Source organism: Peromyscus californicus, unplaced genomic scaffold (genome assembly GCF_007827085.1).
Source record: "Peromyscus californicus insignis strain IS unplaced genomic scaffold, ASM782708v3 Scaffold_2__1_contigs__length_46816999, whole genome shotgun sequence".
NCBI lineage: Eukaryota > Metazoa > Chordata > Mammalia > Rodentia > Cricetidae > Peromyscus > Peromyscus californicus.
Window position 1 is genome coordinate 36,746,198 of NW_026294540.1, and position 24,077 is coordinate 36,770,274.

Here is a 24,077-nt window from a genome sequence, read left to right on the forward strand (position 1 = left end):
GGAATAAAGAAGCAAAATAAAAAAAAGCATAGCATTTTATTACTGTAGAAGACAATTTAAGTTATAATTACAATAATTGGTGCTGCCTAGCATGCCTTTCTTCCAAGGACTAACAGCTGGGAATAGGGGTCAGTTATTCTTTCCAAGCTTACCATGAAAAAGAAATCTGGCCACCTTTGTTCCTGGAAAAAGCCAAAAAGAGAGCCTGTTAGGAATCAATCTAAAACAAATTAAGCTGCCCTCAGTAATCAGGCCAGGGAACTGATGTCAATGCTGGATTCCAGGGGGAAAATGAGACCAAGGTGGATGGCACCAAAACGATCTGAAAGACAGAGCCTGAAGGACGGAGTGTCTGGGCTTCTGAAAATTTAATGAAGGCTTTGACTTGCCACGTGAAATCCTCTGTTTGCTTGGGCAGAGTGGAGCCTGCTAATCTGTTCGAGATCCTCTCTATTCCTAGGTGAAATTAGATTTATTTATTTATTTCATTTATTTTTTGGGAAAACATTACTTTCCTTTCGTGACTGTGAGCCCCCAGGGAGCTAGCTGGCTGCCTGTATGTGCCTTCCTTCTCCAGACTGTACCAGACCCCTGACCACATGTAACAGATTAGTCGAGGTCTTGGTCTGCTGATTGTCACCACTATGTCTGCATTCTTTGACCGTTATCAAAGGAGCTGGGAACTGCTCTGTCCCGGATCTGGCAGCAGCCTTAGCTCAGTGTTGTGGGCGGTCTTTTCCTGGTCACGCACAGAGAAATGGGAGAAAAGAGGAGGGCATCTGAGCGCAATGGTGTAGGTTTGTTAATACCAGCATCCAGAAGGCTGAGGCAGGATACTGAGGATACTGAGGCCAGCCCGGGTTATATAGGAGGTGTTGTTGGGACAAGGGAGAAAGAAAGAGTAGAGGTGGAGGGAGAGAGAGGAGGGGAGAGAGAGGGAGGGAAGGAGAGAGAGAGGGGAGAGAGAGAGAGAGAGAGAGAGAGAGAGAGAGAGAGAGAGAGAGAGAGAGAGAGAGAGAGAGAGGAAGTAGATATAGCTTAATCCCAGAAGGCAGAAGGCAGGAGTTCAAGGTTATCTTCCAATGTATTGCAAGTTCAGGGCCACCCTGGACTACATAAAAGAAAGAAAAGAAGATAGGAGAGTGGGAGGGGGGAAGAAGGGAAAGAAGAAACTGGTTCAGGCAGGCCTTGGTGGTTGTGCCCTTAGTTTCAGGAGAAGAAACTTCTGTCTGCTTCCACAGACTTCCTTGGGCAAGAGAAAGATGAACATATAAAAACGACGTCCCAGCCTCGACGGAATGCACAGTCTTGATTTCTTCAACTGTTTCCTCCATGGTTAGGAGACTGATCAATGGGTTTCAACACGTTTGCAGAGTGTCTTCCACTTTTCACTTGCTGCCTGCCCCTCCAGCGATTACTGTTGTTCTCCGCCCTTTTTCACATGGCCACACCCTGCAGGAGAGGGTAGAGACAGATTACAATCTCTGTAGGGCTGCAAAGCTAGCAAGGCATGCAACAGCAACCGAAGGAACGGTCATAAATAGGAGGGGGCATCAAAATTATAATGGGTAGAGTGGGTACACCTGCCCTGGGTTCCATTCCCAGAACTGGGAGGGGGGGGCGGCGCTGGGATGGGTAACTAGTTATTTGTATAATTACTTCCTTCCATATTCTATCCCTTCTAGTCCATCAGTCCAAGGAAGACAAGAGCTGAGTCTCTTCCTTCCTTCCTTCCTTCCTTCCTTCCTTCCTTCCTTCCTTCCTTCCTTCCTTCCTTCCTGCCAGTCTCCCTCCCTCCCTCCCTTCCTCCCTGCTCCTCCTTCTCCCAGTTTTTCAAGAGGGGATTTCTTTATGTAGCTCTGACTATCCTGGAACTCACTCTGTAGACCAGGCTGGCCTCGAACTCAGAGGTCTGCCTGCCTCTGTCGCTGCCTCCCCAGTGCTGGGATTAAAGACATGTGCCATCACTGCCCAGTGGAGCTGAATCGTTTTCATCTTTGTGTTCTGAGCACCTAGACCAGAGACTGGAATGTAAGAGGTGTAAGAGGTGCCTAAGGGGTCTGCCTGCAAGGTAGCTCAGTGGATAAGAGTTCCTGCTGTTGATCCTGAGGACCCAGGTTCTATCCCCAGGACAAGCCTAAGGGCTTGAGATTGATTCCCTGGGACCCACAGGGTGGAATGAGAAGAGTCAATTCTTGAAAGCTGTCCTGTGACCTCCAAACGTGTACCACATGAGTGTCTCCACAATACACAATTAAGAAATGTAAAAAATAAAGTGTACCTATTTATATTTCCTACCCAGTAATTGCAAAAATGCAAGAATTTTATTCAATACAATTATCTCGGGGCATGTCTTTTTTATAAGAGTCCTTTCCCTTACAAATTGACTTAGAACAATTTCAGTACCTCAGCTGGATGAGTATTGAAGGCACCTGCTGACAATCTGAGTTTAATCCCAGGACTCACATGGGAGAAGGGGAAAGCTGGCTCCTGTAAGCTGTCCGTTGATCTCCACACTTGTGCCATGGCATGCATGCACTGCCCCCTAAAAATAAATAAAAATAAATAAATGTAATAAAAACATTGATTTAACATTTGAGAAAAGCACTCAAAACTAGCCATAACTGAGTGTCTTAGTGGCTAATGATGGCTTTAATGTCCCTCTATGAAGGCAGAACAGCTATCTTTGTGAGATTTATGAAATACCAGAAAACACCACTTTTCAAGAAAGACAATCTATTTTTTTCCCCTGATATTAACACCTGTGAATTTTGAAGGTCTTCGTATAAAGGGCAGAAATGACACCCTAAGCCTTTATTCTCCCATTGTTCTTTAAAATTTTTAAGATTTATTTATTTCATTTTATGTGAATTAGTGTTCATCTGGATGTACATATGTGCGCCTCTGCATGTATGCCTTTTGCCTGAGGAGGTCAGAAGAAGATGTTGGATCTCTTAAAACTGGAGTTAGGGATGCTTGAGACTTACCATGTAGTGCTGACCCTGGCCCTTTGCAAGAACAAGTGCTCTTAACCGCAGAGCAATCTCTTTAGCCCCATCTCCCAACATCCTTGTGTGTTGTGTGGTACCCATGAGGAGGCCGGAGAAGAATGTTATGTTAGATGCTTTCATCTTTTTTTTTTGTTTTGTTTTGTTTTTCGAGACAGGGGTTCTCTATGCAGCACTGGCTGTCCTGGAACTCGCTCTGTAGACCAGGCTGGCCTTGAACTTATAGAGACCCACCTACCTCTGCCTCCTGAGTGTTGGGATGAAAGGAGTACACTACCACCATCCAGCCAGGTGCCTTCCTCTTATCACTCTCCTCCTAAATGCCTCGAGAAGGGGTGTCTCCCTGAACTGGAAGCTTGCCAGTTTGGCTAAGCTGGAGGCCTGTGAGCTCTTGGGATCAACCCGTTTCTATTACGCTTTCACAGTCATGCCTGGCTTTCCACATGGGTGCTGGGATTAAGTTCACATTTTCATGCTTGCAGGACAAACACTTTAGCACACTGAACTGTCTTTTCTCCCAACATTCTTTCAGGCTTTGTCAAAATGGGGTCTTAGGCTGACCCACGGGGATAATACTCATTGTTTACAAATAACTTCTGTGTGCTTTATGCTAATGCATTGGACTCCATGGATATCAGAAGCAGTTTTTTAGATTCAGACTCTGAGAGAAGTGCCTGTAGACCACGCTTTAAGAAAATGGAAGCAGGCCGGGCGGTGGTAGCGCACGCCTTTAATCCCAGCACTCGGGAGGCAGAGCCAGGCGGATCTCTGTGAGTTCGAGGCCAGCCTGGTCTCCAAAGCGAGTTCCAGGAAAGGCGCAAAGCTACACAGAGAAACCCTGTCTCGAAAAAACCAAAAAAAAAAAAAGAAAATGGAAGCATTAGGAATGAGTATTAATATATATTAAATTGCATTATTACTCGGTGTGCATGTATATGTGTGTTATGGCGTGTGTGTGTGTGTGTGTGTGTGTGTGTGTGTGTATGTGTGTGTGTGTGTATGTGTGTGTGTAGGTCAGAGGACAGCTTGCTGGAGTCAGGTCTCTTCTTTTACCACGTGGGTCCTGGGGATTGAACTCAGGTGCAAGTGCCTTTACCCACTGAGCCATTCCGCCAGCCCAGGGATTAATATTGAAAAGCATTTATAATTGATGATATCTGAGTTCAAAGCTCCACCCTAGCACATTATCATTTTCAAAGAGTGCTGGTGTTTTTTCTTTTTTTCTTTCTCAGATAGGAAGCTGTTATCTTGAGATAACAAAACTGACAGGAACAGGATCAGGAAGTCACATTTTCATTCATTAGGACTTGAACATACCTCTCTTGACTCCCAGATCGCTTCTCTATGCATCTCTGTCACAAGCTGCTAAACAGCTTATCAACTCGCAGAAGCATACCTTCTGGTCTAGGAAGCAGCAGAATGTCCGGGGTTATAATTCTTGAGGTTATCAGGAAATTGGAGTCTTTGAAATCATCCCATAACCTTGAGCAGAAAGGTGAAGCCTGTCTGCTTTGATAGATAGATGATGGGGGAAATATCCTTTGATTCAATGTGCAATTTGTAAATATAAAACAGCTGCTGGAAAATTTTATTACAGATGAACTATCTCCTCCCTTACAATGTTTGCTTTTCTTTAATGCAATTTAACTCGCGCAGAAAGGCTCGGGAGGGCCACATTCAATGCTTAGGAGAAGTTGCTGGAATCGAGACACACGGCATGAGAAAAGCAAGCCATAGATTTGGAACAGGGGCGAACTAAGGCCGTCTGCTCAGCCCTGGGCTGTGCCCACGGGAAATTGAATTCAGAGCTTCTACTGCATCATAAATCCAGGGCAGCTGGCAGCAATCCAAGGGAGACTAAAGCTCAACTCCAAGGGCATCTGACGCCAGACTGGCCAACCCCTATAATAATGCTTTCTGAGAGCCGGGCCCCAGCTGTGCTGGACTGGGATTAGGGCTCAGCATCTTGACTACATTCATTTACAAGCCTTATACTTCATTAATTTTAAAATGCAACCAATCTGCAGGAAAAATGAGACTCCATTGCTATTATACACCGGAAGGATAAAAGGCTGGAATTATCCTCTCCTAACATCCTGAAGATGAAGAAGGGTGGAGGTGGGGGTGGGGAGAGGCTGCATTCTCAGTGGGCTCATTTTCAGGTTATTATTATTATTATTAATATTATTATTATTATTTCAGACAGGGTCTCTCTAGGTAGCGCTGGCTGGCCTGGAACTCATTATGTAGCCCAAGCCCACTTTGAATTCATAGAGATCTTCCTGCTGGAATCAAAGTTATTCACTACTACACCCAACTTTTATTATTTTTAAAAATAGGCACTTAAAAAAAAGATTTATTTAGCTGGACCATCGTGATGCACCCTTTTAATCCCAGTATTCGGGAGGCAGAGGCAGAGGCAGAGGCAGGTGAATCTCTGAGTTCGAGGCCAGGATGGTCTACAAAGAGAGTTCCAGGACAGAGAAACCCTGTCTCAATTTTTAAATTTTATTTTATGTGTATCTGTGTTTTGCCTGTATGTATATATGTGCACCACAAGCATGTCTGGTGTTTGTGGAGGCAAGAAAGTGTGTCAGATACCCTGGAACTGGAGTTACAGATGTTTGTGTGTCCCCATGTAGGTGCTAGGAATCAAACCAAAGTGATCCCGAAAAGCAGCCAGTGCTCTTAATCGCTGAGCCGAGCCATCTCTCCAACTTCTTATTCTTTTTAAAACTTTTATTTTCTTTTTAATTAGGTATATGTCTGTGTGTGGATTATGTGCATGTGAGTGCAGGTGCCATTGGAGGCCAGAGTATTAGATCCTTTTTGGAGCTGGAGTTACAGGGGGTTCTGAGCTTCCCTATGTGGGTGCTGGGAACCAAACTCTGGTCCTCTTCAAGAGCAGCAAATGCTCTTAACAGCAAAACTATGTCCCCACACGATTATCTGTGTGTATGTAATATGTGGACGCTCACGCATGCTGAGGTCACGGTAAAACTTTATAGTCTGGTCTCTCCTTCTACCTTTATACGTGGGAGGGGGGGCAGTTGAGCCAATTATCAGCTGTCACTTCTAGATCTTTTCCCATTCACCTATTCAGTGCACGCGCGAGTAGCAACCCTAGCCGCCTAGTTTTGTAGAGTGGGGCGTTCCCGTGCCCCTGATTGACACATCTTCGTCTCCGGGCTGCCCTAGAATGGGAGAATGGAGGTTTGAGGGAGGGTGCTGCTCTGCAGGAGCCAGGTCTCTAGGCTAGCAGTTACAGCAGCTACTGCAAGGCCGGGCGGGAGTTGGAGGGCGGGGACCGCTCGGCGTCGAGGCTCCGCCTACACCGGCAAGAGGGGCGTGGCTTCGTGCCACGTGACCGCGCTCGAGCAGTGGGGCCCCGCCCGGCCCTCCGAGGAGGCCCGGCTGCGACCCGGGCCGCGCGCGCCGAGGAGCTCCTCGGATCTCCTCGCGGCCGCGTCTCCTAGTCCCGGCTTTCAGCCCAGTCGCTCCCGGCGGCTCCGGGCTCGCCGGCTGGCGGGGAGTGGCCTCAAGATGGACGAAGGCGGTGGCGGTGAGGGCAGCAGCGGTGAGTGATGGAGGTGTGGCCCGCTCGCTGGGCGGCCCCGAGGCCGGGGGTCGCGCTGCGGAGAGCCCAGGCTGGAGGCGTGTAGCCGGGTGTAGGGTAGGGTGGCGGCGACCGTGGGGAGGTGTGCGGGGTGAGGCCGGGGCGCAGGCTTCGCAGCCCTGGTGAGAGGACATGTCGGAGACCGCGGGGTCGTCTCCCGGAGCGGTCGCGGGTCGCGGGTTCGAGGCCGGGGTCTCCGCGGCGCAGCTCCAGGTCACCTTTCCGAGATAGGGGCACACTGCGGGGCGACCTTCCCAGCGTCTCATCGCCAAGGGCGTCCACGCCCTCCCGAGCCCTGCTGTTTCGGAGGGCCCCCGCTCCTTTTCGGCTCTCCTCAGGTGTCTGGAGCCAGGGAGCTCGTGGGAAATAATGGGGAGGGGAAAGTTTTCAATTTGGGTGTCTCGGGGGTCCATCGAGGGAAGAGGGGAAGGTTGGAAATCATGACCACGTCTCTGGTTTTTAGATCAGAAGTGTTCACTGCGAATAGCTTAAACGACAAGAGGGGCAGGCAGCTCGAGTCCGGGTCTGAGCATGCATTTTTATCAAATTGGAAAAAAAAAAAATGCTACGGGGAAGGGAGAGGTGTAAAAATAAAGAGGGGGATAAATAGCTCAGCGATAGAATCCATGGCTAGCTTGCCCAAGGCCCTGGGTTTGATCTCCAGCACTACCAAAAGGTAAATATAATTAAGAAATTAAGGGATCAGGTGGGATCCCTTTAAAGCCGAGGGTTTTGGGACTCAGGAGCCATAGCCAGCACGGCTCTAAGACTCCAGGACAGGTGCGTGTGACATACACCTTTTCAGAAGTGGGTTATCAGTTCTCGGTGTTGCTGAGGCTGTTTGTGCCTTAAGTGCCATCCTGCTGCAAATGTGCTGTTGGTTGTAACTACTCAGTGGAATACGAATTATTGTTGTGTCATCTTGTGAATTTGGAGTTTCAAAACAGCAAGTGTCTCCGTATGTGGAGTGGATCGTTGGTTGAGAAAGCGAAGGGTTAAGTACTCCTCATTTTTAGCCAAATACCCCAAGTTGAAGCTGTCTGGACTTTGAGTAACGATCTTCCTTTTTGCTGACAGAATGATCAGAATCCCATGTAATAAGGGAGTGTTTAGGGAAAAAAAAGTCTTAATTACAGGCTGCTGAAGCAGCTGCCCGTAAGAATCAGCAGTATTGAAGGCTTCCCCGTGAAGTGGATAATCAAGGTGCCTTCTAGAATTCCAGAGCTTCTCACATTTTTTTCCTCCCCTGGAAGAAACGAGGTGGCTGGGCTGGTAGGAAGTTGGCACCCCTCGTGGCATTTGCCAAGTTCAGTTCTCATAGTAAAAGCCAGGGGTAGCACAGTGGCACCGAGTGGGTGTTTTGTTTATGAAAAGAAGGAACCCAGTTACAAACCCTCCTACATACCGGCTGCCGGTCTGGAGATATTAGATCTCTGTGGGTTCCTTGCCTTTCGCCTATATCACACTTTGACATAGTAGTTTGGACAAGACAGTGGCAGTATTTAGACATTTGATATGGAATCCAGGAAGCCAGCTGGTTTGACGATTGCGTTGCGGTGCTCCAGATTCTGTGAGTGCACAAATGCAAATATTTGAAGGTAAAAGCCAGCTACAAAGCTACAACTTAGAAGCCAATGTGTTTTTAGCAGTTTATAGGATTTGGGAATTATAATAAAGGACGATATTTATATCAAAAGGGCTTAAAACTATCCCTGGGCTATTGAGATCTCTTCTGGGACTATATCCTAGAGAAACACTCTTAAAATTAAAAAAGATGTTACATTCAATGACACTGCATTCCATGGTAAAAAGTAAAAAAATGAGAAACAGTAATGCCCGTCAGGTAAGATTACTTTGACGAGACATTAAAAATAAGTAATTAAGGGGCCTGCTGTCAAGACAGTCTGACAGCCGGGCACATGGTGGAAGGAGAGAACCCACGCCCACAAGTTGTCTTCTGACCTCTGTAGGCAAGCAGCAACAAGCTTGCACAGACACACAATTTTAAAAAGTTACCAAGAACAAGTAGTTATTTTATAAATTCCCGTCTAGACAATGTATACACTGGTAGCTTTCTGGATTTTTCTTTTATATTTCCCAGGTTTCCTGAATAAGAATACATGCATTACTTTCAAATTTGGAGAAAAAAAAAACCTCAGCTTATGAAAGATGTGGATATTTTAAATGGACAGTATCATTTCATTCACCTTCCTGGAATATTCGACAATGAAAAGATTTATTGATTTTTCTATTGAAATGCCAGACAGCATGCTAGGTGATAGAAAACAACTTTTTAACTTTCATTGATTCGACTTATCAAAATCTTTCCTCCTTATAGTGTGGAAAGACAGATGTAGTTTTGGTAATCTTAGAGTATTTAATTTTGAACCAAGTGAAAATCTTTCACAATTTTGAAATGTGAGTCATTATATACTTATTGTATGAGCTTGATAGGCTTCTATGTAACTCTTGAGCTATGGAGGTTTGAAGTTAGCATACAGTTCCTTGTAGTAATCTCATATCCATTTTCAAAAACTTCTTTGCTTTGAAAAAAATTTGATTTTTTTTTAAATCAGCCCTTTGATAAAACTATTTCAGTTACCAGGGAGTTATAAAGCATAGCATTATTTGGCATATTATTAGAGTATAGGAGAGACCTTTAATCTGCATCTGAGAACTCTGTTTCAGCTTGCTTAAAAGATAAAAGTTAAATTTATTCAAATAGTAGTTATAGTGGAGGCTGAGGATAATTTAAAAGATCTTTTTATTATTCGTGTGTTGGTCAGGTAAAAGGGACTTCAGAAATTGATTCCCACTTGAGTTTTTATAATTGAACTTTTTGTCCAGGCTTTAATTATTTGTTCTTTGCAATGCAAGATAAGGAAAGGATGGTGTATGAATGGCTGGAAGGCCGTTACAAGAAGGAGCCAGTGGGTACAAGATTACAAGAACACATTGTTCCCTGTGACGTGTGCAGCGTGTAGTTAACGGGTTTTTACTTCCTTTGGCACTTGGTGCCTTTCAGATGTTCTAGAACAGTTCTTGAACTAGGCCTCTACTTAGAAAGTAACTGGCTAGTTTGGCTTCTTGCTGCCACTTGACCCATGTTTCTGAATGTGCCATTGGGGCAGATGAAGTGGTGGGTTCGAGTTGTACCCACTGCATTCCCATCTGTGTGGGTGCTGATGCAGTCTGTGCTCAAGCGTTCTGAAGCTCAGGATACTCAAATAGGAAAGTAAAGCTAGCGGGAGATCCCAACTTTCACCTCTTTGGCCCGTGCTAAGCCTGAAGCTTGAAAACGGAGTGTTGGTAAGGCCGTTTTAGCCTTTGCTGGCCACAGTGCCCGCCCGTTAGTCAGAGCTCTCAAAAAGGCTTAATGTACTCTGGGTCCTGGTGGCTCGGCTCTGTTTCTTGCCCTTTCCTCCTGCAGCAGGTGCATTTCCTAGACTCTTGGGGAGTGGTCTTGCAGGGCTGGGTTTGGTAGGTGAGATCTTTTGGGGGAGACTAGGGGCAGAAAGAAGAAGAAACGGTTTTCTTGTAACCGATCTGCCTCAGGCAGTTTCTCTGCAGCTGCTCTTCCTTTAGGCTTCGGCTCCTGCCATAGGGTCTCTGTTCTTCTAGCTCCTGTCCTTCCTAACCCGCAAGCTCTGGAAATGCCTTCTGCCTTCTGCCTTCCAACAGAAGGGAGAGCTTGTGGCTCCTCCTGGTCTCTGGGTTGTCTTACTGTTTCCTGTTTTTCTAGCACATGTGTGACAAATTCCCTACACCAATTTCCCTCTGCTTTAGATCCCTAAAGAGATGCCCGTTTCCCTGTTTAGACCCTGATGTCAACAGGAGTAATGGGGAGTAGCTTTTAAAATCACCTTAGGTCCTCAGACTCAATAATGGAGTTCCAGGATTTAATGTGGAGATACATTACATTTGTACCTTTTTTCCAAGACAGATTTTCTCTGTGTAGCCCTGGCTGTCCTGGAACTCACTCTGTAGACCAGGCTGGCCTCGAACTCGTAGAGATTCACCTGCCTCTGCCTTCTGAGTGCTGGGACTAAAGGAGTGTGCCGCCGCCGCCACCACCACCACCACCACCACCGGGTATATTGGTACTTGCTTAGCATGGGGATACATTTGTACTTGTGTGAGGCAATAAAGGCAGAAGATTATTCATTGCCCTAAATGTCCATCAGCAGGAGACTGGGGAGAGTAACCCTTGCTAGAGGGGATGGTGACTGAGGTTACAAAGTTGAGGAAAGAGGCAAATGAGTTGATACAGAAAGACCTCCATGACGTTTTATTAAGTTATGAAAGCACAGTAGGAAAATATGCATTGTATGCTAGTTTCTGGGGTTTTTTTTGTTTTTTTTTTAAAGGAAGTGCTTGAATACGAATGAACATTTTCTGGAAGGTTAAACAGGGAACTGAGAACAATGATCACCTGTTCAGAGAGGTTGATGAATTGAAGTGGGGAGGAAATGCTTCTTATTTCTTGAAATTGGATAAAGTTGAAATAAGTCTGTCTTCACCTTTGCTAAAATTAGAAAACAAGTTTCAGGGAAGAACAATATGCTGTGCTGGTCAGAAAACACCCTTTTTTGTTTGGCACAGTGGATGCCTGTAATCCTTGCACTTGAAGACTGGAGTTGGGGTGTGGTGGGGCTTGCAGTGAGTTTTAAGTCCAGCCTGAACTACACAGTAGGTTCTAGGGACACCTGGGCTACAGAATAAAGCCTTCTTTAAAAACATTTTTTTAAAGATCTATTTATTTTATTTATGAGTGCTCTATCTGCATGTACACCTTTATGCCAGAAAAGGGCATCAGATCTTACTACAGGTGGTTGTGAGCCACAATGTGGTTGCTGGGAATTGAACTCAGGACCTTTGGAAGAGCAGCCAGTGCTCTTAACCTCTGAGCCATTTCTCCAGCCCTATAAAGCCTTCTTAAAACAAAAACAAATCATCCCTACAAAGCCGAGTGTGATGCACCACACCTTTAATCCCAGTACAGAAGGCAGAGGCAAGTGGATTTCTGTGAGTGCGTTTGAGGTCAGCCTCATCTATATAGTGAGTTCCAGGACAGCCAGGGCTATGTAGAGAGACCCTGTCTCAAAAACAAAACAAATCAAAAACCTCCAAAAAACTAAATGCCAAAACAAATGAAATACAAACCTACCCCTACAATAGAAAGGAAAACACCCCCTTTACAAAGAGATATCGCAAAACCACTTTTTTTGGGAGGAAATTTACATAAGATAAGATATTTGTTAAGTATAGTATGTTCTCTCCATGCATTCATTGTATTTATAGGAGACTAGTAACCGCTCTACTTCTGAGAGCTTAAGAAGTGGATGGGATAGATGCTTTTAGAGTATCCATAGAGCATGATCCAGCAGTAATTGAGATATAGATATGGTCCCTATCAAGTGGCAGTCCCTAGACTTGGCACAAGGGTTGTCATCATGAGTAAGGCAGGTGAATTTCCTGTGTTCATGGAGCTTATGTTTGCATGGGGAGACAGATTTAAAAGGAAAATAGATCTCTAAAATAACCACAAATTATTCTAAATGTGTTGAAAGAGATCAAGAGGCGACAAGGAGGGTGTTGGAGGTGGGGCATGGAAGTGGTCGGGAAGATGGAAGAAAGCTCTTGGCCTGGACAGCCCCTTGGAGGAAGGACTCCATCAGATACATTCTGTAGGGCTGGTGATCCAGGCAGAGCCAGCCTTGTGTGTGGCTTGGAGCAACCGGCAGCAGATTTCACTCGCAGTGCAGGAAGCCGTTTCAAACAAGGTACCAACATTAGATTTATCTTTCAATAATTTTAGCTAATGTTTATATAATGCTCTTTGTCAGGTCCTGTCTCCTGTGGTTTACATATCTTATTTACTCTTCCAAGAATTACCAGTTACAGATAGAAAAATGGAGGGAGAGGGGAAGCTAAGTAGTTTGCTTAAATTTCACAGCGGGTAAGTGGTAGAGCCATGACTGACTTGTATCTGTGTTCTTGTCAGAGTCTATAGTCTTTGTTTGGTTAGTTTTCTGGGACAAGCTCTCCTTATGTAGTTTTGGCTGACTGGAAATTCCCTGTGTAGACCATGCTGGTCTTGATCCCCCTGCCTCTGTCCCTCAACTGCTGGGATTAAAGACATGTGCTACCATACCTGCCTTGAGTCTATAGTCTTAGCCATTGCTCACTTTACCTTTTAAGAAAGGTATTCCTGGGTCCCTAGTGAAGAATGGGTTAGAGGAAGAATAGAGGGTATGGGGACAACAATGAGGAAGTTGTCGTGGTCCAGGTGATAGTTATAGGAGCTTGCAGGATTGGGAAGTCGTGGTCAAAGGGGATGGAATGACATATGTGACTTGTCTCCATTAAAGCTTCCAGTGTAGTTATGCTCTGGAAGCAGAGGCAGGCAGACCTTTGTGAGTTCCGGCCAGCTTGGTCCACATAGTGAGACTCTGACTCAAAACAGACAAACTAGTAAGCACTATGCATAGTGTCCCGTTGGTCAGAATTAGTATAATAGCTGTTGACAGTGTGCGGTATGATTTTAGGTATTATTGCAAATAAGTCCTTCCATCTCAGTCTGTAGCAGAGGCTTGTCCTCTGTCTCAGTTTACAGCAGTGTCATTCTTGTGGTTGCTCCAGCCCAACTTAAGGTGCTATCTTCACTTCTCTGCCTTAGCCTTCTAACACCCTCCCCCACCCAGCTCCTCCTCATCCTTGTTTACAGTACAGCCAGAGTGTGTTCCACTAGTCACAGTCTGCCCCGCCCTCATCTTAATGGGACTCCTGCCCTCAGACCTTGCCATGGCCCACATCCCCCAGAGGGTTACAAGCTGTGTCTGTCAAAGGTTCAGGTTCAGAAAGGATGCTCTGTAGGCTTTGTGGGCCACATGCAGTCTGTCAGAAATCTTCCTCCTCCCTCACTTTTAACAATTCTTTAGTATATACCAAATATATGTACACACACACACACACACACACACACACACACACACACACACACATATATATATATACTAATTTATATACTTTGATATATGCTACATTAAAAAAATCCATTTGTTCTCCTTGATCCCTTTGTAGGTTGTTTTTTTTTTCTTTTCTTTTCCTTTGGCAAGTTCTTACTGTATATGCCTGGCAGCCTGGCTATCTTGGAACAGAGACCCTTCTGCTACCTCCCAAATGCTGGGATTAAAGGCATTTGCCACCACATCTGGCCCTTGTATGGTTCATTGCCTTTAAAAAAAAAAGTTTTTTGTTTGTTTGTTTGTTTTGTTTTTAACTTATGTGTATATGTGTCTGTAGAGGCCAGAAAAGAGTGTTAGATTCTTCGGAAGTGGAGTTATAGGTGGTTGTGAGCCTCTTGACACGGGTTCTGGAAACTGAACTCGAGTCTTCTGCAAGAGCAGCCAGTACTCTTAGCAGCCTTGCCATCGTCTTCCCATTTCACTCCAATTTCACTTACTGATCTCTTTGCTAGGTACACCCCTGCCCCAGGACCTTTGCCCGAGCTGCCCCAAGGCCTTATACCCTAGCTGCCTTCCTGATTTCATTCAGGATTTTGTGATTGCACTGTCTCCTTACCCTGAGGCCCCCCTCAGACAGCCTGTTCGAAACAGCACCCCGATGTCCTCTTTCCCTTTCCTCAGCTTCCTTTTCCCAGTTCCATTTCTCTTAGCACCTAGCACCCCTTGCCACCGTGTATTTGCTTATTGTCCACTTCTTCTCTCACTTATAAGTTCTAGCCAGGCATGGTGGCCTATGCCTTTAATCTGAGCCCTTGGGAGTTTCAGGCAGAAAGATTGCTGTCAGTTTGAAGACAGGGCTACATAGTGAGATCCTGTCTCAAAAAAAAAGTTGTATGAATGCAGAGATATTATCTGCTGCTATGCCTTTAAGACCTAAAATACAGCTCTGTGTGTCTGTGCACATCAGGTCCTTGGTAAAAATTATTTTGGTATGGTCTGTGTGTCTATATGCATGTCTGTGTAGAGGCCAGAAGTTGATGTCAGATGTTTTTCACTCATACACATAAACAGACACATGCACATTTAAAAAAAGATAGAACTATACGAAGGCTCTCCACCTTATCTGTTAAAAAATTTATTTTTATTTTATGTTTGTGTTTGAATGTTTATCTGTGTACCATATACATGCAGTACCCACAGAGGCCAGAAGGGGGCGCAATTTCACCTGGGATTGGAGTTACAGATGGCTGTGAGCCATGTGAGTGCTGGGATTTGAACCCAGGTCTTCTGGAAGAGCAGCCAGTGCTTTTAACTGCTGAGCCACCTCTTCAGCCCCTCACATTATCTTTGGAGAAAATTGCTCACTGAACACAGGGCTCACCAGTTGGCTGTGGAGCTCCTGCAATTTGCCTGCCTCCAACTTCCCAGCACTAGGCCTGCAGATGTACAGGATCATGCCCAGCTTTTATATGGGTGCCTGGCATCTGAACTGGAGGTGTTCACTCTTCTGCAACAGGCACTTCAGAGCTGAACCCTCTCCTAGTTCTCAGTAAATACTTTCAAGTCAGTTGTGGTTACAGGTATGTAGCAAGCTCTGGTCCTATTCTCTATCATTTTCTGTGGGTTGGAAACAGTGGTTAAAATTTGCTGTGGGGCCCTGTGGTGTGTTTTTCATGCTTAGACATTGGTGTGTATTTATGTAAGTCTCTCCTTTTTAATGATAAAACTGGTGTCAACTGTATGGCTGTTTGGCAGCTTGCATGTAAATGTAAGATGACCCACATAATGGTATATAGACTCATAGATCTTGTTTCCTTTAACTTCTCTCACATTCTGTCTTTGTCCTGTGCTGAACTCTGACGTGTTGATTCTCCACTGATGTGGTTACAGACAACACTGAGATGAGCTCTGCAGACTTGTCTCTCCATAAACGTGTGAGGGAGGCTTCCTGGGTCTGTTGTTGGCGTGGCCGTCACCGCTTATAGGCCTGCTTTCAGTTTTCCTAGATTCCAACAGATTGTCTTCTCATTAGGAGCTGGTGAGTGCTACTCTGATTCCCATCAGCCTCAGCATTTTGATCCACATTCGTGTTTAGGCTGTTAAATGTCTACCTGTCTCAGGAGTAAGATACATTGTTGTACCTTTTTTATTCTTTTTAAGTATATGGGTGTTTTGTCTGAATGTATGTCTGCACACCAGAAGAGGGAATTGGGTCCCATTATAGATGCTTATGAGCCTCTGTGTGAGTGCTGAAATTGAACTCTGGACCTCTGGAAGAGCAGCTGGTGCTCCCAACCTCTGAGCCGTCTCTCCAGCACCATAGCTGTAACTCTTGTTGCTTTTCTAGAAGTGAAACGTGTTTTGGAGGCTCAGACAGATACACTGACAGCTTGGGGTTAGCAGTGCAGGAACCTCAGAGTTGAAGATGACTTTGAGTGTTTAGCTTATTGTGAGTAGGCTTAGAGAGCAGAAGAGAGAGATCCTGTGTGTGTGTAGCTAGCTAGCGTTTTCCTGGGCCTGCCTGGCCCAGGGTCAGGACAAATCTCTCTCACCCGCCAGTCCCGCAGCTGCTCAAACCCAACCAAGTAAACACATAGAGACTTATATTGCTTACAAACTGTATAGGTGTAGCAGGCTTCTTGCTAGCTGTTCTTATATCTTAATTTAACCCATATCTATTAGTCTATAAGTTGCCGTGGCTCGTGGCTTACTCGTACCTTACATCTTGCTTTTCATGGCAGCGGCTGGCAGCGTCTCTCTGACCCAGACTTTCACTTCCCAGAATTCTCCTCTCTCCTTGTCCTGCCTTACTTCCTGCCTGGCTACTGGCCAATCAGTATTTTGTTTATTAACCAATCAGAGCAACACATTTTTTTTTTTTTTTTTTTTAGGAGTGACCAGGCATGGCTTCACTAGAGAGCAACACATTTAACATATAGAACATCCCACAGCATGTGTGTTTTGTCAAAAATGTCTTTGCCTTCTCCTCCTTCAAAGGCTCTTTATTATTATTATTATTATTATTATTATTATTATTATTATTATTACCGAGTGTACAGTTGTAGGTTACCAAGTTCATTCCCAAGGTGTTGGAAGGGACCTTTCATCCACTGCCATGGGCTGGTGCAGTGCCTCTGTGGAGGAACCAGCTGAGTCTCACTGCTCCTTTGAGGCTAGAATGTCTCTCTCCCCACCTCACCTTTGGCCATCTTTTTCACTTTCTAGCTGTGCTGGGCCCAGAGGTAGTTTCCCTCTAATCTGTCCTGCCTGGGATTAGTTGCTGTCGTTTTTTCTTTTTGGAAGGACCATGCCAAGACTTGATCTTACATGAGATATGCAGAATTCATGGTCATTGTCTCTTCATTGATTCCTTTTCCTGGAACTCTGATTACATGTAATTAGACTTATCTTCTGTGTTGTCATGTGTGAATCTGAGACTAGTTTCTGTGCTTTTCAATATTTAAAATTTTGTGTGTGTGTGTGTGTGTGTGTGTGTGTGTGTGTGTGTGTGTGTAGTCATGGTAGGGAGGTCTCTTTCCACCATGTGTGTCCTGGAAATCAATTCAGGTTATCAGGCAGGCAGCTTTTGGCTGTTTGGATCTGTTGCTGAAATGGAAGCCTGGCCTGTGATAAGTAAGATAGAGGGGGAGGCAGAGATGTTAGAACTCAGGGAGGGGAAGGTGTGTGTGTGTGTGTGTGTGTGTGTGTGTGTGTGTGTGTGTGTGTGTGTGTGTGTGTGTGTGTGTGTAAGAAGAAATCAGTTTGCAAGGACCCACAGTGATCCCTTATGCTGAGAGTATAGGTGTGCACACTGTGCTGTTTGCTTCAACAAAACTGGTAGGAGTCATCCCTTGGAAAAAGGTAGATGAGTTTAAAGAAATCAATGGATGTGGGTTTATATCAGTTTCTAAACAGGACAATTGTAAATTTTAAAGTGCCTCCCCCCACACCCTGAGTGCTTTTTTGAGACAGTTCTCACTGTGTAATCTTGTTTTCCTGGAATTTGCTATGTAGACCAGACTGGCCTCAGACTCCTGTCTCTGTTTCCGGAATGCTGGGATTAAAGGCACGCATCACCACATTTGTTAGAGATTTTCTTTTTTTAATTAAAAAAATTGTGGCCGGGCAGTGGTGGTGTACACCTTTAACCCCAGCACTCTGGAGGCAGACGCAAGTGGACCTCTGAGTTCTAGACCAGCCTGGTCTATAGAGCAAGTTCCAGGACTAAACAGAGAAACCCTGTCTTGAAAAACAAAAAACAAAAACAAACAAAATTTTGTGTGTGTGTGTGTGTGTTGGCATAGGCCAAAAGAGGGTATTAGCTATCCAGGAGCTAGAGTCAAAAGGCAACTGTGAGCCACTGATAGATAGTAGGAACTGAACTTTGGTCCTTTGCAAGAGCAGTAAGTGTACTTAACTGCTGTGCCATCATCTCTCCAGCTCTTTAAAGTGAATTGTCTTGTCGGATGTCCCATATCCATGTTTGTGTCTCCCCTGCCCCGCCACCGCCACCACTACCACTGCCACCACCACCGCCATCACCACCATCACCACCACCACCATTAGATTTTATCAACTTATCCTAAATTCTGCTGAAGATACATAAAATATCTTGACCTTTTAGGAAAACAGTAAATGATTGAAGTAAGGCTGGAAAATGGTTCTTGTCTTCATCTAACTTTTGAAATTAACTGCCTTTAAAGTTGATGTCTGGCTCTCAAATGATGTGATAGGATAGACTCTGGGATTCAGAACTGTTGTATACTCTGCCTAGAGACAGTCCAGTAAGCTATTTATTTCAGATAAATGTCTTTCAGCCCTATGTAAATATTAGGAGAGACTCAAGTCAACCCAGTTGGCTAAGATGATTCTGTAATTTACTTTCACAGAGAAAATTGACTTTCTCGGCTTTCTCAGTTGTAGTAAGTCACCAGGAGCACTGTTCAGTAGGGGATGGTAAAGCCCCTGCTGTAAGCTCTCAGCAGGGCTGTAGTCAGTGGCTAGGCTCCTTTCTCCCCTTCTTTAACAAACTTATTTCTGTAATTGATAAATAAAACCAGCAATTTACTATAAAACTAAGCATTTTGATGATGACTGAAAGGTAATTACTGATTACCCCTTCCCCATTTTCATCCAGATGTTTGGCAACATGGAGAAAACAGACTTATGCAGTTTCTAATTCACTTACATGGGAACATATAATATTCTCCGTTTACTTTGGACAGTGGCGTTTCCTATTTCTGTGGACAGATGCATATGAAACACATGCTCTTGGAGTGGCGCTTGTGGTCCCCCGAGGATTCTCAGAAGGAGGAAATGGTTTGACCTATTTGGTTGCTATGAAGTAAAAACAATCTTGTTTTCTTTCTTTCTTTCTTTCTTTCTTTTTTTTTGTGAACATCTGGGTTGCATTTATTATTTTCACATTCTGGAGGTTCTTTAAAAACCACAATTTGATAATATGAGAGTTCATTAAAGCAGTAATGGTTTAGCTGTTTCTAAAATGGATTTAAATAATAGGGTGGCTTATGGAGCTAAATAATTTTTTTCTTTTTTATAAAGCAGTACTTAAATAATGCTTTGTGGCTTGAAACCATAAAAATGGGACCTAGGTATTTGCTGGGGAGGAGAGCATGAGAGAAGGATTGGTCTACCTGTTGATTCCTCTGTTCTCTGTTCTGTGTGGTTTGTGTTGTGTTTGATCCCCTATCACAAGTCTACCCTCTTTTCTTCTTTGTGTACAGAACCATGTACAGAAGATACCTCCCCATCAGGACAGGGTCCTGGTCACCCAGTATGGGTAATCCCACTTTCCTATCACCAGTCCCGGAGGAGGGCCAGCATGAGGGGTTTCTTGGAGGAGTTTTCCCATCTTAACTATCCAGAGGAAATGATTCTTTTCCTTGCATTGGACTTTACTGAGCCTTGGTGGCTAGCCCATTGAGCTCCAAGCCCACACTTCCGGATGATGGGTTTTGCTGAATTAATTCCCCTTGTAGCATCACTGTCTCTATACTTCCTGTCATATCGGGCAATAAAACCCTTCTTATTAGAATGGCCAGGAAGAGGTGTTGTCGTTTAGAGCCAGAGGCAACTGGCCTGAGGCTGTGGGGCAGCAAGCACATTTCCTTTTCTCTCGCTCAGCAAGGATCACATTGCTGTAGATTACAGAGAGAGAAGCATTTTCCTTTCTTGTAAGTATTCATTAACCATATATATTTGTCTTTTTAAGAATTGAGGTAGGGCAGAGCAGTGGTAGTGCATGCCTTTAATCCCAGCACTCAGGAGGCAGAGGCAGGTGGATCTCTGTGAGTTCGAGGCCAGCCTGGTCTACAGAGCAAGTTCCAGCCAAAGCTGTTACACAGAGAAACCTGTCTCGAAAAACAAACAAAAAACCCTGAGGTAGGTTATATTTTCTTTTTGAGATTAACACTTTGTTCTTCTGCATAAAATGTGTAAACAAAATTATATTTTCATATGCTTAGGATATTTTTATAGTTGCATTTGGCAGACTTTTATGATTACAATTCTTTCAGCATAAATATTTTTTTAAGCACAGTAAGTAAGAGTGGTGCAGGCACTGGCAACTTAACATTCTATTAGAAGACAGGACTCCCTTGTAGTTCTCAGTAGAGAGGAAATAAAAGAAAATGATCAAGAATGCCCTTTGCCAAGTTTCACTAATTAGATTAAAATTTTTTTGAGTTGAGAAAAGATCAGACAAATGAATTCATTTTTGTTTGTGTTAGAGTATGGGAAAATAGAGGATTTTAGCATCTTTTAAATGTTTGGCCTGTTTATGTGACAAAGCTGTATATCCCAAATGTGGGAGGTTGAGTGATTGCAGACTTTAATTCAATATGTGACTGCATTTCTGAGCATGAAAGCTTTGAGAAGAAAATGATGTCTTTCACTGCCATATAGAAAGAGAATCTTCGTAGGGGACAAACTTCTACAACACTGCATTTTCTCAGGAATCATAGACTGTCTGTGATTCCCAAAGGAGCATAATTTTAAAGCCTTGCTTTCTTCTTCTTTAGAGACTGACTCTTGCCCTATCGCCCTGGCTGAACCTTTGTTTTCGCATCAAAATAGGGGCTAGGCTCTAGGCTAGGCTTCACTTCAGATTGGTCTTTGCATGCTCTGCCTCTTGCTCCCCAGACCTTGTCCCATGGCCTTCCTTCACTCCTGGTGACAGACAGATTAGAGGAGGACATATGTGTCCCACCCTCAGTCAGCTGTTGGGGTGGTAGTTCTGTTTCATAAAATGCCTTATAATGTGGCTGGACATGCAGAACATGACTAATTTTTCTTTTTAAATCTGGAAAGAACATAAGCTATTTCCCCTGGGATTCTACCACTATTAATGCTTTGACATTTAGTTTTTAGATTTTAAGTTTGTTAACCTTCACATTGCCTCTACCTCTCTCCTTCACAGTAAAGGACAATTGGACTTGCTTGTTGTCCTGTCAATTATTATGGGTTATTTTGGTCTTGCATTTGAAGAGGGGTGAAGGCCATCTATTTTAGAATTATTTTCACGAATTCCACATGAAAACTTTTATTTAACTTTCCCAATTTACCTATAAAGTATTTGTTTTTGTTTTTGGTTCTGGTTTTTCAAGACAGGGTTTCGTTTTGTAGCCTTGGCTGTCCTGGGATTCATTCTGTAGATCAGGCTGGCCTCTAATTCACAGAGATCTGCTTGCCTCTGCCTCCTGAGTGCTGGGATTAAAGGCCTGTGCCACCACTGCCACCCAGCCAAGGTTTCTGATAGGGTAGAAAAAAGATTTAGTCTGGCTAGGGATGTAGCTCAGTGATGTGAAGCTCTGGGTTCCGTCCTAAGCACCACCACAGTGAAGTTTGGTGCTGGCTGCCCAGGAGTTGAAAATTCAGAAGTTTGCTCTTGGGGCTGCTGCTTTAGCAGAACATTTCTTAGAGGAGCTCTCCAGTTTCAGGAATTTGGTGTGGCTGGTTACTGGTCAAGAAACATAGCTGGTTGGATTAGTGCCTGGAGATTTCAAGAACAGATTTTTACAGGTGTGCCTTTTCCTTCATGAAAGAGTTGTAAAGTTGTTGGTGGCACTGATTAAAAGGGAAGAAGGGAAGAAGGCTGACCTGCCTGGCCTGCACTGCTGAGCATTATCCCACATGTAAGCTAGAGAGGGTGGCCTTTACTTTATGAGAATTGAACCTGATGTTCTTAGTTCCTGATGTTCCAAACATGTCTCTTTCTTATCTCCATGTGGAAATAGTTTCTTCCATACATTAACTGGATTTTGGAAGTGTAGGATTGCCACAGCATTTGGTAGGCAGCCTTTTCCATTACCAGCCCTCATTTTGGCTGACATGATAGGTGTCATGTTGCTGGAGATAGCCATGCAACCATTTTTTTCCTAAATAGGGTCTGGGCAGGCACCTACCACCTCTTGTTGTCTGTAACTTTACAGTTTTTGCCTGTTTCCTGTATTCTAGGTCAGCCATTGAGAATAATTCCTCCTTCATGGCAGAAGAGTCAACTGTCTAGGCTGAGAGTTTGTTCTGAGTCTTTGTGCTTAGATACATAGAGAGACATTTTGAACCCAGTTGTTAAACTTATACATTGACATGTATATTGTTTCTAGTTTCCTGATTTGCATAAGTTATGCTCCCTGAGCTTCAAACTTCTCATTTGTGAAATAAATGTTTAAAAATCTAAGTGAAATTGTCAGATAGTAGGCACTTATATCTACTAGCCCTCAGTGTATTGAGCCCCTTGCCTGCCCCAATTCACAGAGCCAGCAGAGTGAGCTTCTGTTTTGGGGGTGCAGGAAAAACTTGTGATTGGCAAGACAATTAATGTAATTTTTTCTCTCCAAACTTGGTATTTTGAAAGTATTAAAATATATAACTTTTTTTTTCAAAGAATGGTACAATAAATAGTCCTATACATTTACCATTGGACAACTAAGTTCAGAGTCAGTGGTTCAAATTTCATTTGTATGTTTTCTTCATCCTAATAACTGGAAACCCTCTGTCTTTTTACATTAATAAATTGCTAACATTCTGTTCATTTTCTGCCTCTTCATATAATTTAAATGGTGTGTGTTTGTGTAGGATCTATTTGAAAGTTGGTTACAAGTGTCATTACATTTTCTCCTTAAATACTTTAGTGTTTGGTTTGCTGTGGACAGTCTTCTGTAGAACCACAACTCTAGTTCCACTTAAAGAGTAACAGCAGTTCCTGTCGGACACTGGGTCTCAGCACTTGGGAGGCTGAAGCAGGATGCTGCCTGTGCTACTCTAGTGAGTTTTAGACCAGCCTGGCAGTCAGACCTTGTTTTAAACACACACACACACACACACACACACACACACACACACACACACACACACACACACACACAGCAATTCCATAGTATTTCACATATAGTGCAAATTCAATTTTCCCTGATTATTCTCAAGGAGTCTTTTCAAACTATTTTTCTTTTTAAACATTATTTATTTTATGTGTATGGGTGTTGTGCCTGATACCACATCTATACCACATGTGCCTGGATACCACATGTATACCGGATACCCATGAAGGTCAGGAAAGGATGTCAGATCTTCTGGGACTGGCGTTACAGAAAGTTAAGTTGCCATGTGGGTGCCAGGACTCTAACCTTGGTCCTCTGGAAGAGTGAGCTTATGCTTTTAACTGCTGAGCGATCTGTCCAGCCTCTCTATTTTTCTTACATATTTAGCCTCTAACTAAGATTTACATCATATCGTTAGTCTCTTTCAGTTTTCCACTTTTTTTGATGAATATAGTTCTAGTGTCTGATATTCTTTGCAAACTATAGACTAGATTATGCACATGAGCAAGAGAGAGGTGTGTGTTAGTTTCTTCTTTAATGTTACTTTCATTATAAATACCTTAAAGTCATCTTCTTAATTCAAGGTCAAAGTTGTATTCATTTCTTGTGTTTTTTGGTAAGTGTGGCCTAAGTTGGTAACCAAAAGAAGTGACTAAAAGGCTCAGATGTTGATGAACTGTGTGTGGGTGAATTGGGAACCAGCATGCACAATGGTTTTTTAGACCCACACCCATATGGAGGTGATTAGTTGTCTGGCTTAACATAGTAAAGATTTTATTTGAATATTTGGCCAGGGTTTTATAATGAAATGAACTTTAGGATTGGAGAATCTAGACAAACTGTAGTTGCATAACACAAAAAAGATGCTTTGCTGTTGCATCCTTGGATATAGAGCAAACTGGAACTCTCTTGGGAATGAGTCTGTCTTTTTTCCCTCCCTTCCTCCCTCCCTCCCTCAGTGCTTTCCTGAAGGCTTTACAAAGAAATTAGCTTTAGTTGCAGCTGAAGCCAATACAGGATCCAGCTGTAACTTTTTGTTGTTGTTCTTACATCCGGTGATGGTCATAGCAAACTCATTGTATGAAAATTCAATAAAGGAAAAGGGCAGGGTGGGAAAATAATGACACCCTATAAAAGCATTCAAGAA

The 24,077-nt window shown here is 43.8% G+C and overlaps 2 protein-coding genes across 2 annotated transcripts in view; both read left to right on the forward strand.

Annotated features, from left to right (window-relative positions):
• The window catches only part of LOC128120421 (small integral membrane protein 10-like protein 2A), a 152,725-nt gene that overhangs the window by 75,017 nt on the left and 53,631 nt on the right, over positions 1 to 24,077 (forward strand). The window lies entirely within an intron of this gene.
• The window catches only part of Cyth3 (cytohesin 3), a 95,082-nt gene continuing 77,419 nt past the window's right edge, over positions 6,415 to 24,077 (forward strand). The window contains exon 1 of the mRNA XM_052754380.1: positions 6,415 to 6,585. Coding sequence (XP_052610340.1) covers positions 6,552 to 6,585 — 34 coding nt within the window. The 5' untranslated portion in view covers positions 6,415 to 6,551. The remainder of the gene's footprint in view (positions 6,586 to 24,077) is intronic.